The 20,165-nt window shown below is 40.2% G+C and overlaps 1 protein-coding gene across 1 annotated transcript in view; it reads left to right on the top strand.

Moving 5' to 3' along the window:
* Window positions 1–20,165, top strand: part of LOC124282192 — a 141,668-nt gene that overhangs the window by 54,803 nt on the left and 66,700 nt on the right. The window contains exons 16-31 of the mRNA XM_046718161.1: window positions 481–686; window positions 1,459–1,604; window positions 2,118–2,294; window positions 3,887–4,045; window positions 4,476–4,618; window positions 4,743–4,813; window positions 5,243–5,409; window positions 6,089–6,255; window positions 6,640–6,823; window positions 7,687–7,857; window positions 11,028–11,207; window positions 11,427–11,574; window positions 17,200–17,280; window positions 18,381–18,529; window positions 19,140–19,278; window positions 19,851–20,072. Coding sequence (XP_046574117.1) covers window positions 481–686; window positions 1,459–1,604; window positions 2,118–2,294; window positions 3,887–4,045; window positions 4,476–4,618; window positions 4,743–4,813; window positions 5,243–5,409; window positions 6,089–6,255; window positions 6,640–6,823; window positions 7,687–7,857; window positions 11,028–11,207; window positions 11,427–11,574; window positions 17,200–17,280; window positions 18,381–18,529; window positions 19,140–19,278; window positions 19,851–20,072 — 2,510 coding nt within the window. The remainder of the gene's footprint in view (window positions 1–480; window positions 687–1,458; window positions 1,605–2,117; window positions 2,295–3,886; window positions 4,046–4,475; window positions 4,619–4,742; window positions 4,814–5,242; window positions 5,410–6,088; window positions 6,256–6,639; window positions 6,824–7,686; window positions 7,858–11,027; window positions 11,208–11,426; window positions 11,575–17,199; window positions 17,281–18,380; window positions 18,530–19,139; window positions 19,279–19,850; window positions 20,073–20,165) is intronic.

Raw genomic sequence — 20,165 nt, 5'->3', positions numbered from 1 at the left:
AATTACCGAAAGATAAGGCAATCCAGATCCCTTTTGACTTCTTGTACATCATAGATGAATTGTTCGCATTGAGACACTGTGGTTGCTTTAAGGTTAAAACAGTGCCTCCCCATGCCAACACTATGGTTTGAATTGACAAAGAATAGCCATGATGTGTCTGGATGAACGGTAACGTCATATTGTTGTTGTTTTTTTGTTGTTATTATTCAGTCACTGCGTACCCCTGGCTTCTCATTAAGCCGGCAGTTGTCACCTAGTTGTCAAAGAATGGGCATCTTACTGTAAAGAGAATCTTCCCTTAGCCGCATCAGTGTTCACTGGATCTAGTTCTTGGTCAAATTCTCCCTCCACCATATCCGTGTCCAGTTGTTACGCTTTCGTCTTTGCGTGTGTTACTCACTGATCTGAGATGCTGTTTCATTTTTCGCTAAGGGATCTCTGTTAAAACAACGTTAAACCTTATCAACCGATATGTTACAGTCCCATGAATGGATCCATTTTTCACGTGGATCCTCGATATGTTGGCAAACGGGACATTGAAGTACACCATCGAAGTAAAAGGGGCTTCGGTAACCTTCAGATCAAAGTGGCCTCACCGATCGTAGACTGGAAGAAGATGCTTGGATCCACAACCATTGGAGCTTCCTTTGGACTCATCATGAACAACGCTTTAGACTTCAAGATAGGTATGCTCGTGTCAGTGACTCACTAAACCATTTTTATCATATACCTATTTCAGATTCCATTGTAAATGTCATAAAACATCATTGTGTATTTTAACTGTAATGTCAGACTGGCATTCAAAAACATTCGATGAAAACCCAAACCCAAATTAGCGTTGCAGGAGCTCAGGCCATTTAAAAAGCTACCAAACGCACTTAGTAATTTCTGCGATTTGACATGCAGATTTGATGTTATCTGTCCGTCGACACAAGGACGTTTTTGATATTTTTGGTTCCTCTCAATCCATCGATCCGTGAAGATTCGGGCTAGAATTTGCCTTCAACAAGCTATGCTTGGCGTAAGAGGCGACTAACGGGATCGGGTGGTCAGGCTGACATGTCATTGAATCCCATTTAAGCAGATCAATGCTCATGATGTGAATCACTAAATTGATGGTTATTTACAGACCGCCGTCCCAGAGTTGGGGAAAGTCTGGGTACGACGATAAATAGCAAGAAAAAATATACAACAAACGAACAAAATCTAAAGCTTGAAAGAGAACAGTTCCTTAACTTCTACTGAAATTGTAAATGGTTACTTCAGGGGCGGTGGGGTAGTCTAGTGGTTAAAGCGTTGGCCCGTCACGCCGTAGACCCAGGTTCTAATCCCCACATGAGTACAATGAGTAAAGCCCATTTCTGCTGTCCCCCGCCGTGATATTGCTGGAATATTGCTAAAAGCGGCGTAAAACCAAACTCACTCAGTCAGTCAGTATATGGTTACGTCATGTTACAGCGCCTTTGGGTGCACATACGAAAGTGAACATCCAGGATGAAGCGTACGCCCGCATCCACCTTGGTTTCATGAAAAAGAACCTGGAATTCTTTCTGGCGAGGATCTGCTTCAAGGGAGAAGCTTCTTACAATCTGAACATGCTGCAGGTAACCTCACAAAGCAGCCCGTTGAAACACTTCTGTCGCGTGCAATCTGTTCAGCTAAACCGTTGTAGCAAATGACTCGTGTCTGTGACAGTTGTGTGTCTACCCTGTAGATGTGTGACGTAACTTTGCGCTAAGACTTTCCTGTAGCGTTTCCATTGTCTTACGTTCTTTTGGACAAATAGTTTATGTCTACACTCGGCTGTGTTAAAGTGCTTCCAGTGTAACAATTCATATTCAAATGCCAACAAGATGAATAATACCACATTGGATTAAAATAATCAGCATTTCCAAATGAGAATGTGTCTTGCAGCCATCAGCCATAAGAATATTATACAGGCAAACTTTATGGATAAACAACTTCTTTATTCGGTAGATGCGACGTTTCGATACAGATTCTTGTTTCGTTGTCACTCAAAGAAGTCATAAGAATATTATAAATCAACATTTTAAATTTAATTACGTACAATGCAAAGTGGTTATCTTTATGGTTGGCATCGTTTGTTCATGTTACAGGAATTTGGCGTGGAAAAACTCCAGGAACTGGCGAAACTCTACGACGCTGTTAAGAGTGAAGCTGCTGCTGCTTTAATGAAAGGTCTGGAACTCTTCAAGAGCATCATCGATGGGGAGTTCTCGCTTGCTGACATGATAGAAGGTTTCAGGACGGCGCTTGAGGAACTTCCAGATAAGGTGTGTTCATTGAGCAATTTATACTACAATCACGAGTGTTCCTTTGTGATGCAGAGGTCGGATAAACTCGGCATCATGAGCAGATCACCTATCAGAAAGTACTTTTGACCAGCTCTATTATTTATTATTATAGGATATTTATATAGCGCACATATCCACGCAACTAGTGCTTGCTCAAGGGGCTGGTATTTCTTTCCCTCGATCATTGGATGTCAATCTCAACGGCACATCTTATTATCAATCTCAACTCCTTGTGAAGTATACACCTCTTGCAGCCACTAGGCGCACCGAGTTATTGCGGCTTGCTCATCCTAACGAGGTATCCACTCACAGCTGGGTGGACAGGGAAACACATAGTCACAGTACTTTGTCCAAGTTCACTGCACGTTGTGTTTGCACGTATTCATGTGGCCACCATCTGGTCATATACCAACGGATTCGTGGGTTCTTTTAAGTGCACAGGTTTGTGTACTGTACACTAGGGGTTGTGACAACACGGAAAGAGTCTGCACACAATGTTGAGTCCAAGGTTTTTACACCTTGTCACAGGTGGGCTCGATCCCGACACCTCAACCTCGCTGGATCACTAGCCTAGCGCTTTAACCAGCTCGCCCACCGCGTCCCATACATAGATACAAAACCCAGATGTTCATAAACTTTAACATTAAATAGAACACGTGAATGTTCTGATGCATCGAAAGGGTGCTGGGGTATCAAAATGCTTAAAGAGTTCGCTCGTCACGCCAATTCCCCACATGTGTACAATGTGTGAAGCCCATTTCTGGTGTCCCCGGCGTGATATTGCTGGAATATTGCTAAAAGCGACATAAACATACTCACTCACTCACTCACGCTGCTGTATGAAGACGAGCTCCATTCTTGCATTACATTTAGAAGCGGTCTATGAAGTCGAGTTAGTGAGTGCAACCATGTTTTTCAGTTTCGATTTTGAAGAAGGGGATTATTTGTCTGTGATGAAGATATTATTCCTCATGTGTGCTTCCGGACACAAAGATTCGCACAATGCAATATATGCCCATATACGCGGTAATGATAATTATGATTCGAAAACACTCCCGGCTAATATCCTCTCTATATAAGATGGGAAATTCCCTGCACGCATTATCAATAATATGAAGACTATAATCAAATAAGCGTGAGTGAACACCTGGTTTCATTACTGATTATCAGTAATCCATTCATATGTTCACAGCATATTTGCCTTTAAGGCCCGATGGATTCAGATTGGATGGATAATCACGACTGGGTTTTATATTTGGAGGGTGAAATTATGTCGAGGAGTCATGACCAGTTGGATCATGAAATAATTTCCTTAGTTGTGCAAAATTTCGGCAGTGAAGTTGAACACACATAAAACAATAACACGCGGATAGTCACTGATATTTCTGTATGATTAAGTGAGTAGGGTTTTACGCTGCTTTTAGCAACATTGCAGCAGTATCACGGCGGGGGACACCTGAAATTCGCTTTAAACGCATGTGGGGAATCGAACCCGGGTCTTCGGTGTGAAGAGCAAACGTTTTAACCACTAGGCTACCCCACTACCCGATGTACATGATGGTATGATACAGGTTATCAGTGCTGGGAAGAAGGCATCAGACGCTATGGATGGACTTGGTCAGCTGGACGAGAAACAGTTGCCTCCCTTTGCTAAACCTGCCACGGACCTGGTGTTGAAAATCACAAACCTTTACAATGACGTGAAGTCATCGGTCCTTAGCTTTTACAATGTATGTATTGCTACAATAATTTTGTCTTCTTCCATATCTTGTGCTTCTCGGAATAACTGTTTTTGAGTTCCTTTCTGTGAATTTTGATGGTATTATACCATACATTTAATAATGTAACTAAGGTCTTCGGGCTACCTTTTGAATCTTTTATGTCAATTGGGCAGGCTGACTATAAGTCGGCTTGCTACTGTTGGAGCATCTTTACATAGATGAAAATCTATGTTCAAACTGCACCTCAAACTACCTGGTCTGTTGAGCTAAGTAACCAGAAGGTGTTTCAATGTAGGAAGGTACGATTTGGTTTTTGAATTCCCTGGTATTTTAGTAAGTGAAATGGTAATCTTCCATTTAACGCTATTATTTATTCATAAACAAGAAGAAAAGAACGTGTACTAAAGAAACATGAATATTACTGTGCTGTCCATTTCAGCAACTGATGGAGACTGTGACGATTATAATACCCAGGGCAGGGAAGATGATCTATAAGTCTATCAAAGCTATCATTGATAGCTTCAGGACGTTCAACAAAGACCCCAAACAGGCCATTTCTACTGTCGCTGACAACATCATCACGTGAGTAAAGTCACCGTACCTGGTACTATTGATTATCTTTATCAGTCAACAGAAATATCATTTCATGGTTCATTTGTATTTAAAACGTATTAATTTGGACGAATGTTTTCTTTTTCTTTTTCAGTATTGGCCGAGAAGTAAATAATCTGGTCGATGTCCTTAACAAGGCCAAAAATGCAATATATACAACCCTTGGTACGTCTTTTTAAACGTCGACTACACTTGACTTACATTTACCACAGTAATTATTATATGTCCAGATGTCTATTAACTCGAAAGAGTCCTTTTTTATAACTACTCAGTAACGTTTGACATGTGATATGCCTTTTAGTTGTTGTTGTTGTGTTTGTTTTCACGCCGCTTTTAGCAATATTCCAGCAATTTTACGGCGGGGGGCACCAGAAATGGACTTCACACATGAGTCCATGAGGGGAATCAAACCTTGATCTTCAGGATATTCCTCTTTAATTGTATGTAGCGGTATTACTGTGATGACTACCCTAGCTTCGGGTTTCACCATATCTGAAAACATTTACCTCCTCTCATTGGGCCTTCCACTGACATACAGATAACTATTGGTGATATAGATAACATGCTGACTTATTTTGTCACATGTGTCAACAGACAAAACTCCTGACTGGATGGACCTAGGTTCGAAGGTGCTTGAGATAGTGGAGGCAGCGGCTAAAGCAAAGACGGCGCTGCTTGAAGTCGGGGAGAAATGGATCAAGGAGGTTGTAAAAGGGAGGAAGGACCCTGTAGCGGAGTTTTCCAAGGGGAAGAGTAACGTGGTGAGTGACTCAGTGTTAGATTTTACCTCATGAATGACCTCATCGAATTCATTGTATTATAGACTGGCCCACACTCGTGCACTCACGCACGCATGCACGCATGCACGCATGCACGCACGCACGCACGTACCAGTCTCTTGAGACTCCAGTGAAGGAAAGTTCCCAATTATCACATATTTGTGGCAAAAGCTGAACAAAGAGGACAAGGTTTTCAGATGCTGTAACATGCTAATTGAATGGCATGGTGCCACATGTGTTAGTCACGGATTTATGTTGCCAAGAGTTTAGCCACATGCCAGTGAACAATAGCTAGAACACTGTTGACTTCAGCATAAAACCACACTCACTATTGATAATAGACCAGGTTGGTTAGACACCGAATAACTGGGTATATGTTTTGCACAAACATAATTCAGATGTTAGATTAAAGCGTGACTGTATGGAGGAAACAGAACAATTTACATGTCTTATCATTCAACTTTGTGTGCTATTGTTTGATATATGTGGAATGTTCCTGTTTAATCGAAAGAGTCGATATGTCACTTGCCTTTGCATCCAGGAGAGGAACATGTGCGTTATGCTTGTCTGCCTTCAGTTGCATAGTAGAAGTTAACCTTTGCGATTACTCTGTTTTCTTTTCTATTTACGCTAATTGTAACATTCTAATCAAATTTTATAGACTGCGATGAGACAGAAGGTGGTGACCATGATGGCGGACATTGTTGATGATGTCCTGGCTCCTCTTGAACCTCTAAGAAATCTGGGAAGGAAGTTCGTGAACACTTTCCAGAAGGTGTTTGATCTCATCAAAACTCTGAAGGAAGCTTACAACACTCTGAAGGAAGGGTAATGTTTGTTTGTTGTTTAACGCTGCCCTCAGCAATATGCCGGCTTTATGCGGTAAGGGTAAAAGAAGCGAACATTTAATATACACTATTGTTGATATGTAATGTCATTATTTAAAGGTTCTTCTATTTTCCAAATCACTAAGCGTTTTGTTTATTAACAGAGGATCGTGGTATTCATTGGAATAACCCAACCTGGGGTTTAACGAAACCAGTAGCAACACTTGACTACAAGTTCTATATTAAGTTCCTGATCTGGAATCCTCATTCAAAGTCACTTCATATACGAGGAAAGTGATTTGAGAGAACACAGACATTGGGAGTATTTTGTACATCTCTTCATACAACCTACCTGAAGAATGTATGGTGTTCATATTGGTTTCAGATACCGAACGGCCCGCTCTCTTATCGACCGTGTTTTCGGACCCAAATGTCACAAGGAGTTCCCCCGAACCCTCCGACTCGCTGGGGGAGGATGCGATGGGAATGGCAGCTACCCCTCTGAACTGAAGAATGGAGATGAATACGAGCATGAAGGAATAGATGTGACAATATCTCCTGGCAAAGAGGTGAGTAACTTCCACTTGTGTAGTCGTGTAAGGAGAAAACGTGTGTAGTTTCGGTACACCTCTGTCACAATATCTCCTGGCAAAGAGGTGAGGAACTTCCACTTGTGTACTCGTGTAAGGAGAAAACGTGTGTAGTTTCGGTACACCGCTGTCACAGTGTAACTGATATATTTTTCCGAATTGTGAATTCATAATGTCTTGATCTTCTCAACAGAATATCAAAAGAAATGAGCATATATTTCTAAAAGATTGTAGGCAATTCTTTATTAAGGAACACGCTTTGGGGGAGAAGATGTCGAATTGTGGTCGTTCGTCCAAATATGAACAACGGGGAGAGTTCTATGGATATACAACTTTTTAACATAATATGAGCGACGTTTCGGTGTAGCTACTAACACCGTTATCAAGCAAATGATGTACAAAACTAGAGGCAAGGTATATATATACATAGTAAAGTTGAACAGTAAGTGATTGATGTTTGCACAATCATTTCGGACTTTCCTCCCAAACTGAGTTTCCACGCAGTCATATATGGAGTACTATTTAAAGCGGTGTATAACCAGCTCCCTCACTCGCTCACATGTTACTTCGTAATGTGTACATGTACCCATCCTCTCCTTCCCCGGGGACAAAGACTCACCGCCCTTGGTCGTGCCAGAAACCGGGGATCGTGGCTTGAAACTACAATGAGACCAAGAGATATATGAATATATCTTTTGGCATGTGTAATGAGGACAAAACCAAACAACGAATAATGTTTAAAAAATAATGTTCAAAATTATAAAATTAAAATTACCTCCAAATCAAGTCCTCCCTGGATGTATCTGTGATAATGTCCACTACAACAAAAATATATTCTGCAGATTGTGGCTCCGGTTGCTGGAAACATCATGCTGTCTGACAAATCTCATGAGGTCATCATCATCCCGAATGCAGGATCTCTTAAGGAAACGGAGGTCATCATCACAAACATCAACCCAAACAGTTCCCTAAGCATCCAGCATCCAGGTGACTCTACATATGTGGACAATCCAGTAAGTCATATACTATGGAGTACCGTTTTTCTGACACCCTGCTTCAGTACTTAAAAGTTTCACAGTTATGGACAGGGATGTGGAAAAAGACTTCGAAGTTAGACCACCAGTCAGTTATTGTAAATTGCGCTTCGTTTCTTATGTCAAATGTCTCTATTAATGTAATCTTTAAATCCTCTGACATCATATTCACTTTCTGTTATGCATTCTCTCCTTGGAGAAATCGAAAGTGTCATCTATTTTAGGAAGGGTGTTGAGTGTTTATACAACAATATATGCTTCAGATGAATCATCAGCAACATTTGTCGTTGTAATATTACATCCTCATTCACATATTGAGGGGCGTCAAGAAAACTTTGTGAACTTCCTTGAAAGGCAAGACAAATCTTATGCATAACAACTTCTTGATTTATTTTTCACAACGTTTCTGGGCTAGTCGTTGCCCCTTGTTCAGGTGGATAATGATCATGGTGAACAGTTCAGTATGTATACTCTCCAAAAAATAAACGCATCATAAAAATAACAATTTCATGTAGCAATGAATTAAAATGTGATTCATTTTACAAAAGGTTATCCTCTGTTTATGAGTCCTATGGTGTTTATGTTTTGAAACATCACAACAAAACGCACCATCCGTAAAATACCCGTATTTAACAGCATGATTTTCAATTTCGGCGTGTAGTGTCACAGAATGCACAATTCACATGCAATGCACGTGAAAGTTGGGGATCAGATAGTCTCAATGATGGGTATAAAAGGTTGTTCGCTGTCTGTCGACTATTCACTGTATTTGGAATATTGTTGACGAACGCAAAATGCCACGTCCAAGTGAAGCCAACCGTCATATCGCCATTGGTTTGCTTGAAGCTGGCCATTCTCAAGGTGCAGTTGCCCGACGCATGAATGTTCACCAAAGGACCATTTCACGGCTTTGGGAGAGATATCACCGGCAGAATGCGGTAGCAGATGCCCCTCATAGTGGGCGACCTCGAGCGACCACTGCGGTGCAGGATGACTACATCCGGGTACATCACCTGCGTCATCGAACAGCTACGGCGACCAGTACCGCTCGACAAATACCCGGATTGAGGAGGCTTTCTGCACAGACCGTCAGGAACAGGTTGAGAAAGGCTGGTTTACGTGCCAGAAGACCTTATTTTGGCCCTGTGCTTCGACAACAACATCGTCGACATCGAGTTCAATGGTGCACCAACGTTCAGGCCTGGAACCTACCGAATTGGTGTAGAATCTGGTTCAGTGATGAATCACGATTTCTATTGGAACGACGCGATGGAAGAATGCAGGTGTAGAGACGTCGACGTGAACGTTTTGCCGACTCTTGCGTTCCCCAGGTGGACAGATTCGGCCGGGACAGTGTTATGATGTGGGGGGAGATCACCTGCCGTAGGAGAAGTGATTTGGTGATGATCCAGGGCAACCTGACAGCTCAACGGTACTGTGACGAAATCCTACGCCCACACCTCCTTACAATCATTGATCGCCAGAGGGAGTTGTTTCAACAGGACAACGCCAGGCCCCACACAGCACGTCACACTAGAGACTTCCTCCAGAGCCACAACATCAATGTGCTCCCCTGGCCCTCAAGATCACCTGACTTAAACGCGATCGAACATCTGTGGGATGCCCTAGGACAGACGGGTGCGACGCTGTAACCCTCAGCCCCAGACACTTAAGCAACTCGCACAGACACCAAAATAAACATAAAAATACAGTTGAAATTCCTATATGCGTTTCTTTTTCGGGAGAATATATATATATAAGGAAACGCTGTTAAATTTACAATATTTACTTTTTATCAAGTTCAAAATTCGGACAAAGTAAAACGAATTTTAAAAGAACACTACTTCATAGACAAGTACAAACCAATGTTAAACCATTGCAAGCTGTGACCTTGTCGCTCTAGAATGTTGTCCCTATTATGACGTCACAATATATATGTAATGACGTCATACTGTAACCGCTACAATCTCCCTGAAGAGTAAAGAACGAAACATGTTGGAGAAAAAGGCATTCTGTTTTTATTTTTCTCTGCAATATTTATGACTGAACACCTGTACTACTTTGGACATTTTGTGCGTATATATATATATATATATATTGATGTACAGGAAGCCAGATATGTCATTTAAGTATATACAACCGCAAGGGAAACAGCAGATAAAATTAAGTATGTATAAACAATGATTGGATAAAGCAGGTTGAGTTTGAGAGTCTATGATTTCTTGGTGATGCACGAGGCGCTATGGAGGTAAACCCCTTGATCCCTGTTGATCTCGGGCACTAATCTTCTTATGTTGATTGACTCAAGAAGTTTTCTTTTGCGCCAATTACTAATGTTGGAAGACAGGATTTCAGTGCGTTGCCCTCTCAGAATACATTGTCCTTCCTTACCTTGTTATGTTGAATATTGCTCATATTCATTGCCCCTTCGTTATGCCAACTGAAAGCTATGATTAGATAGTTATTAGGGCTCCTTGCCTCTAGGTAGGAAACCTATTGTAATCGTTCGGATTATTATTATTATTATTTATTATTCCGCCGATTTTTGTACCAAACATAACTCCTAAACCAATGCTCCGAATCGCTTACAAAAAAAATCACACAGATGCGCACCGAGGTGTAATTTAAAATTAATTCCAAAATTTCAACGTTTGACAGCAAATATCTCAAGAACTTATTGTTCCAACACTTCCAAATTTATTGTACAGATGCACAATCGAATTCCCAACAATTTTGCTTGACGGGTCAAGTCGCTAAAATGTACCTTTTGGCAGTTATTTTTGTTTTCAGTTTTTGACCATGTTTTTCAGCACTTTTCTGAGTAGTTTGCTCCCAAAATGTGCAAATTCTGCACAAAAAGTACCAGTATGGTAGATGATGTCCTGGTGATTCCAGAACACTAATTGTTTTGAACGTAGACCCAAGAACAACTGAGATACAGCCTTTTAAAGAGGGAACTATTTCGTCTCCGGAACTACTTAAAAGGTACGTGACCCCGGCTGTATTTGGAAGATCCGCTCGCCTGTCAACACATGTGTTCTGGCTCCGTTTTGGACGATGATATCTGGCCCTCAGATATAATAGATAGAAAGTAAAGCAAAGGAGACCTAATCGTTGCCTGCAACTATATTTTTGTTTTATTTTTCCAGGTGACTGCTGGACAGAAGATAGGCGTGGCTGCCAACTCCCCGTGTGTGGGTAACGAACACATCCATTTCTCCCTGAAAAGGAAGGGCAGCTATGTGGATCCTACACACTATCTGGAAGACAGGGTCCTGAAGGTCCCAGAGTGGGTGCAAGAATGTGACGACTTCAAGGTGGTGTTTAAGGTAGATAACGCTTCGCCTTCTCTGTTTACATAGGGATAGATGGATAAGCATGCTGAGTATATATTTAGTTATTTATCTTAAATGTACATAGCGATCATGAAGTTCCAAATTAAAAAATGTATGAAGTTGAATCAGTGCGATTTGCATCACATTATGTGTCATATTGTAATATACACGTTTACTGAAAACGCTGCATTTGATTTCCATTTTTTTGTTCAGGATGATACTATAGCCGAGAACTGCATCATCTGTCCAAACGGTAAAGACAAGAATGACACCAGTCCAGAGAGAAAAGGAGCGGAAGTTGACAAACCAGAGGACCTTGATTCCTCAAAAGATCCTTCCCCTGTTGCCGACGCAGTAAAGAGTAGGTTAATTCTGTTTTGAGGTTTGGGTTATAACACGTTCTTTGATCGTATGGAATACATATTTACCTGTCTATTGTTGGGGGCGATATCGATGATTGATTCTCCGAGTGTTTGTTAAAAAGGTGTAAACCTATTACTGAGTATACATGCACCTGATACTTGTTTGAATGAGTGAGTGTTTTTGATCAATGGAATATCCCTTATCCCCGTATATTTTTCTGTTAAGTGCAGAAATACTAGCGCACATGTTAAGGACTAACCCAAAAATAAAAGGAATTATCAATGGAAATACAGAATTTCTTGTATCTCAAGTTGCAGATGACACATTACTGGTATCAGATGGAACATAATTTTACCTTACAAACATGCTGCAAATCCTATGGCACTATGCACCATTTTCCAGTTTAAGAATTAACATGAACAAAATGCAAGTAGGAAAATAGGATCCCTGAAATCGTGTGCCAAAAAAATGGGAATTGAATTGAATGAAAATGAATTTACTCTGCTTGGTATCATCTGCACGCATTATTTGGCAGAAATGGTGGAAAGAAACTACAAAGATAAACTAAATGAACAACTATCGAAGAAGAGCCCTTTCATCTATAGGTAGAAATACTGTATTGAAATGTCTTATACTACCTAAACTGAATCATTTATTTTCATCTCTCCTCAATCCAAATAAAACCTTTATAAGACAATTAAATTAAGAATTTTTTAGATTTATTTGGCAAAATGAAAAACACTTTGCAAATCAATCGGAAATGGAGGATTGAGAGTACAAAACAATACAATCAAATCAAATCGCAAAAGGTTACATAGAGGGTGTTAAAAAAAACGATCCCAAACTGAAAATATTATTTAATAATACACTAAAACAAATGATATGAACTTTGTATCAGAATGTGAACAATATATCAAAGCAAATCTACTGATGAAGTGAACCAATGAATTTTGGAAAGATGTTTTGCTCTCATGGGGAAATTACATCAATAGTAATAGACAAAACATCAAGGATGAAGATATTCTCACACAACCACTCTGGCACAATAACAACATACGTACCGGCAGCAAGCCAATATGCCATAGACTCTTTGAAAAGACAGAAAGATATGCTATAAACGATTTGATAGACGACAAAGGAAACATACTTACATTTAAACAGTTTAAAAATATGTATAACTGCAAAATGAACTTTTTTAGAATATACACTGCAGGTAACTGGAACTGAAAATAATAACAACAAATACAGAAGTAAGTGGGATTTACAAGTACACAAATGTATATCTGATATGATTGGAGATATGTCCATAAAATACCTTTCGGGGCATTTCTTAATGAAAAAACATGAATGGTTTCAATACAGTATTATTCACAGGTGTATATCAACTAACAAAATGCTATCAAAACTGAACTGATGGAAATTGATGCTTGTACTTTCTGTAAAAAAAGTGTTGAAAACATAATACACATATCCTATGAATGTGATGTTGTTAAAGAGATTTGGAATAATGTTATTGTGTGGATTCAACATAAAACTGGCCCTCTTCTTCTCTTTGATAAGAAAATAGGTACTATTTTGGATACTGTGAGAAAAGAAATGATGTGCTCAATTGCATCATAATTATCACAAAACACAATATTTTCAAATCAAGATTAGCAAATAGCTATAGACATCCTGACATTTTACATGTAAAAAGATGTCGAAAATTCATATCATTTAGTTTTGATTTCATCACTGTCTTTATTCTCATTTCTGTCTGGATAAATTCTTATGGAAAAACGCTTAATCTGTTGCATGTCCACGGGTGATCATGAATTGGAAAGTGTCACGTAATGAGCGTTCAAAGCAATGTCATGGGATTCCTTGCCTCTTGGGAACAGGTTTTGCAATAGCAAGAAGATAATAACATTCTTGTGGTGGGAGGTTTGGGTAAACATATAGGAAATCTGTTTGTCATGCTTCGCCTGAGACAAAAAAATCATCCAAAACCCTCATGATTTGATAACTGATATCAAAGATGTTATCATCCTCGAGATGCCTTTTACAAACTGTACTTGGGGTAGAGTTTGAAGAATTGTATCATAAAAGGATTGCCTTACAGTATAGCACCAGACAATGTGGTTAGGCATGGGTTTGATGAGTCCACATTGTAATAGGTTGAAAAAAAACACTGACTTTCCACTAACCCTTGGTCCTACAACGATGGCAGTGGAGGGAAATGTTCTGATAGAATGCCCTGAGGAGGAGGAAGAGGAGGAGAAGTAGTGTCCTGAGGAGGAGGAGGACAAGGTGTGATTGATTAGGAGGAGAAGGAGGAGGAGGGATAGATTGTCAACACTTCATGTTGTCTCTGCGTGTTATCTTCCCTAGTAAAGTTCCTCTCACACTCTGGACACTGTGTGATTTCCATGACGACCCGAGTAATACTGAGGACTTACAAGAGATACCACAACAAATACATCACAGTTGGTTCATGCGCGTCTGTCAGTTTGTGTTCTTCCTGTTACATTAAGCCTTTACCCGTCTCTACTTTTTTGCCATTTGGGGTTTAGTGTTTCTTGTAAGGTTCGTCTTTCCATTCAACTGATTGTTTGATCTCGGGTTGAATGGATAAGTACGTTTTCCTCTTTTCTTGACTAGTTGACGGACAATGCTTTCTGTGAATGTGTCTGCATGTCCAAAGATGAACGACTGTCATTTGGTTATTCATTGTCGTAATATGTTCTAAAAATGGGGTCCAATCAGCAAAGACACTTAGAGGTAATGAAAGCAACAACACCTCTATCTTATCAGACTTTGGACATGTTTAAACAGGCGCTTGACCAACAATGTTTTCCCATTAAAAGATCCACCAATCACTGCGGGTTTGAGGTGTTGACTTGTTGACTCATGGTGATGCAGGAAACTGGATTAGACTGAACACACAAATGTGCTGTCAATGACTGATATATGTCTCCTGTTTTGTTGTTTACTTGTGGATTTTGTTCACTTTAGTGTGTTTAAGCATAAACATACTGAGCAAAACTGAAAACTTGACACTAGGGATTTTTTGGACTAGGTTTTAAACATTATGTTTAACACTATAATTTTAGTTGTAGGCTGTGCACAGAACATCTGGACATCAAAGGAAAAACAAAATCAAGACTCGCTGAAAGTTTTTAACAATGATAGCGTTCATGGTATCAGGGTACCCTCCAAAATGAAGGTCACAGCGTGCAGGACAGTTCGATTGAGGTATTCAGTAAGGGCTGCGGTCTCCTCTATCGTCTCTTGCAACCACACAATGTCTCCTCGTGGATCTTAGAACACTAGTAAACACGACGATTTCAAGACGTCGCCATTGCTCACCAAGTTGAGGTTGAAGATCTTGCAAAGTCTGTGGTGGATTACTTGCTGACAAACACGTTGACCCAGTTCATCCTAGATGTGTTCGATAGGATTGAGGTCGGGGCTACGTGACGGCTTATCCAGAACTTGAATACTGGCATTTTGATGAGAATTATGTGTAAGAATTGTCGTATCTACTGCTGTCTAGCGTTGCCTTGTTATAACGTCAGTCCAGGGCAGTGTCTCTGCATAAATGGAAGCAGGACAGGTTGCAAAATCTTATCCCTTTTCTGGGCAGCATTTAAGTTCCCTTGAACGACAACAAGGGGAAAACGTCAGGCCCTGCTGTTGGCATATCTCAGTGGGAATCGAGATTCGTTGCTGAAGACAACCGAATTCCACTGTCTTTGATTGAATTCCATGTGTCTTGTGGCCCATACCATGCAGACACCTTTCGTTACTAGCCTTTCCTTGATTATCTAAAAGGTATGTTGTTTCACACTTCTTCCAACACTGAACCAGGTGGGAATAGTACTTTATGATATCGACTCGATAGTTATGTAGTTCACTACCGCAAATAACGATGTTTCTGACGTTAAATCGGTGGTGCATTCTCCGTGTTGTTGAAATGTTGAGGCGAATTATACAGTTTTATGTATAATAAAAGCAATCTCCAAACGTAAAGCTGATTATTTGCGTGAAAAAGACAGGAAAACCATTTGTCACAAACTACAATGATCTTAGTTCCTTACATTGTCTGGACCAATTGTAAGTTTCGATTGTAACTTACAATGATCTTAGCCTACAATCGCCTTGTGCAATTGGATGTCGATTGTAACCAAAGCCCAAGATCGCAATCTTAAGGATTTACAATAATTGTAGCGCTAAGATTGTTCTGCGCAAGTGGACCCAGGTCACTAAATCGTCTATGTGTTTCACTACATTGGCTCTGAATCCTTCGTCTGCACAGACAACCACATTCCGGGACTTTTGGATGATCATCTGTTTGACAGCTTTTTGTCTATACTGAAATTATCCCTTGGCACCTTTCACACATTCACCACGATCTTGAAACAATTCGCTCGATAGCATGTTGGTAGGCTTATTGATAGGTTGGGATGTCCACATCACTTGCTTCCAGGAGTAGTAGGTCACTTTATTGTCTGCTCTGCTGTTCAGTGAAGCAACAAATGTTCAGTGATGATCACATGAGCATATGTGTCTGGTCATTTTAGAGCGCAAAACTACTTCAAGAGAATACCTCTTACTTCTATTAATACCTCTCCTAACCGATTTTGTCCTTTCCACCTTGATACTTCAAAACGTTTGGTGTTGAGAGAAAGAGTCGAACACCCCATTGTTTATCATAAGGACGTGCTTCAGCCAATACTTGTGGACAAGTATGCAACAAGACATCTCGGAGATAGATCGACTGTAAAATTTTCTGTGAGATTTCAATGTCACCGAACGTGATAGCCTCCATGTACCGATCAGTACAACTAACCGCTTTATCATCAACAGGATATTGTTGACTAAATAGAGATGAGTTTGTGTAAAGGAATACAAACTGTTCTGTGCTCCTGGTTCCCATGGTATATGTTCCACAAGTTGGTAAAATGTCTTTTTCCTGTGCTTGCTTGGATGAGAATTAAATGTTTCCTTGGGTGAATTTTTGACCTGATGATTCACTGCACATTTATTGGCCATAACCTGATATGTACAAGATCATCTGACAGAATATCATCACCGTCCTAAGATGTTGCTCATCCCAGCTCGGAAGGTGGCTGGAATGTTAAGGTTGGAAAGTATTCTGAAATGTTATTGTTCATTGTTTGGGAACAGGTGTTTCCTAGGATGACTCACAGAGGAATGTCATTGTACTCAATAAGATAGTGGAGATGGGTGAATTTGAGATGGATGAGGTGGGTGAGAGGAGGGTACTTGCAGGAATGCAAGGAATCCTATTATTCTTCTTTGGAATTCTTTTGTTCTTCTGAAGAATCCTTGGTACATGTATTCTTGTCTCTGTGGTAGAGTGCAAATAACTCCTACTCATAATACGAATGCATGAATAAAAAATGAAATCATCAAAAACAATAGCGATATTGCTTGTAAGAGATGAAGCTATCTCTCCATGGCAATGTCACTGAAATGATGTTATTGATTCACTTTTCAGTCAGACATTACTTATTTAAGAACAGGGTACCATGGCTGCATAGCTAGTATAGAGGAAGACTCTCAGCTATGTTTCCTTGATACATACAGCAATGTTTTACCTGTACATATATCATTGCAGAAAAGCCCAATTCCATGTTCCAAAGGATGCAGTCTCGAAAACCACAGATAAAAAGAAAGACGAAGAAAACAAAAGATCGCGGTGAGCAGATTATGATAACTGAGATGGAGAAATGATGGTTTCTCACAATGCAAATAAAATATATGAAGAACAAAAATAAGGAAAATCTAGTAACTTCTTTATGAAGCAGGCTTTATATTACTTTGTATACATACTGGAGGTTTACAGCATAGGTTGCCCCAGGAATTTGCTGCCACTCATCCTGAAGTGCAACACTAAGTTCCTAGAGATTAGCAGGCCCTGAGCGCCGTGCACGAACTCTCCTAGCCAACACATCCCACAAATGTTCAATAGGCGACAGGTCTGGATATTTGGCAGGCCAAGGAAGTGTCATAATGCCTTGTTGACAAAGAGAACTACAACACGAGCCCTATGGGATATTGCATTATCATCTTGAAAAATGAAACTACGTCCTACCCTGCGGGCAATGAAGCAACAACGATGTGCAAGATTTCATTGACATAACGCTGTCCTGTCAGGGTACTGGGAAGAAGATATGTCCTATCGTAGGAAACACCTCCCCAGACCATAACACTCCTTCCACTGAAGGAATCATGTTCCATGATAGTGTTATGACTGTATCTCTGCCTACATCGTCGCCAAACACGTTTGCGCCCATCAGGGGGATCGAGAGGGGATAGAATTGGGGTGAAGGGCTTGGTGGGCGAGGGAGGAGGGGGTAAGTGTTCCAGTTCTCTCATTGTGCATACTACTATTGCTCTGAGCTTAGAGTTTTAGAACATGTTTTAGAACAGTTGAGACGTAAACTCATTCTGTCATATCAAGTCAGAAAATATCGGTGTTGGGATTCCTTATGTTTTGGGCCACGTATACTTGCAAACTTGGGTTGGAAATGTCTACACACAGTATACAGTAACGTATTTAGTTTGCGATCGACATATACTACTGACACGTTACATGTGTCCTATTGCTACACATTGAGACATAGTTGTGTCTGGACATATATATTTGTTTTTGCTTTGTGACTTACATGCGGTAAAATGGCATAAGTGCTAAGACATGCATGCGCGGAAGTGTTTTGAAACCAACCGGCAAGGAGATGTACTGACTGACCTGACTATATAAACCTACATTCTAATATTACCAAATATCCATTTCAGCTCTGGCAACGCTTTTCGGGAAGACTAGTGCCTTTTTGAAGAAATTCTCCATTCGCACCCTGAAAATTGGGAGTGTCTTTGATACAATTGAGATTCTCGACCTTGACGAGAGTAAGAAGATAATGGAAGAGATCATAAAAACAATACAGGTATATCTTTTTATTGTTGGGCTTATGAGAAACATTGTAACAATGAATATTCTTCACAGTCGTACACTCAAGCAGGGTGGTCAAGACCGGTTGCTGATGGTATAAAGGTTGTGTTTTAAACAGTTAAAAATAATATGGTTATGAAAAACTATGTTTGACAAATTTCCTTTTATACATGAGCTTGTACTTACGTTTGCATATTTGGCTGTATAGAGTTGGTCTCACAGCTATATGGCTGAACATTTGCCTATGCGACATTGATTTTCACTCACTCACTCACCCACTCACAACGCACCCACTCACTCACTCACTCACTCTCAGGGGTGCTATCACCGCTGTCATCGTCTTATAGTTTGACGAAGGATTGTTTCATATCACCATGACTGCCAATCTGACCTTGCCCATGACCATAAATTTCTTAAAACAGTTTTGAACGATTTTGACTATGCTTGATAATCAGTCATGCTCCGTGTCGAATTATTTGGATCTATGTCGATCTTAATGAAATCCGAATATCTTTGTGAAGAAATAAGTTACAGCAATTGAGCTCTCTTAAGGTAAATACTTTAATTCCATGTATCATGTATGTTCCCGTTTCTCTGTGATGCAGGAGATGATTAGCAACAAGCCGTGTTTCAACCCGTACCAGATGACGAATGACCAGCTGAGGACGGAGCTGACCGAGAAGGGGATGAGGGCAGAGGGGACTCGGGAACAAATGATCAACTCCCTCACCACGCCATCAAACAGTCAGTACATATGGCGTCCTTTCGCTTAATGGTATAATTATCGGTAAACTAGATATGTCCATCTCGACACTTCAATCAGTACAATATATTCGAATCGATTAGACGGTCCATGGTCCGTCTCCTGCAAGCTATCGCTACTATTTGATGGTATGTAAAAACCATATGTTTACAAATGGCTCTGTTAACAAATATTTCTCTTGAGTAAGGTTATGGTTTGTCGCTTTTATGTTGTTTGCCAAGTTGATTCAACATGAAGAACTAATATAAGTTGAGTATTGGAGACTCTTTGGTCTTTTAATAGTATCGTACCATTTGGTACCATACTAGTCTACACATGTACTTACATTGTGCTTGGGATCTGTGGGATCTCGGGGCAGAGTAGGTCCCTGTACTTATTTATGTACAATGAAACAAAAAGTAGAATTTAATATTTGAGTGTAAACTGGCTGATTAAGTGTAATCCTGAATCGATCGCGTGGATCGGTGTTGATGCTGTTAAGCACTGACTTGCTAGACTCTTTTGTAAAGTGAAATACCATTTCAGGTATATGCGTCTTCCTCTTTTTTTGCAGCCTGTCCGCTCATGAAGATCTCGATGCCTGACAACATCTACTGTACATTTGACGACAAATGTCTTGGACTGGAATGCTGTGTACATTTCAACCTCTTCATGTTCAGAACAACATATAAGATGTTTGCCAGGTTTGACCCATGTGACTTGAAATTTTCTGTCGGTGCTGGGAAGTTCAACACGTCCATTGGAATTGAAAGTGTCCTGAAGGATGTGTATGCAGGTAGGTGCCATTCCTTAAATGGAGTATTCACTGTATCAAGGAAAACTGAAAACTTGAACTTGTTTTGGAAATCATTTACATTGTTTTACATAA

This window comes from Haliotis rubra, unplaced genomic scaffold, assembly GCF_003918875.1.
Source record: "Haliotis rubra isolate DU_JTF1 unplaced genomic scaffold, ASM391887v1 Scf1087, whole genome shotgun sequence".
Classification (NCBI taxonomy): Eukaryota; Metazoa; Mollusca; class Gastropoda; order Lepetellida; family Haliotidae; genus Haliotis; species Haliotis rubra.
Note: the sequence above shows the minus strand (reverse complement) of the source record. Positions and strands in the feature narration are given on the sequence as shown.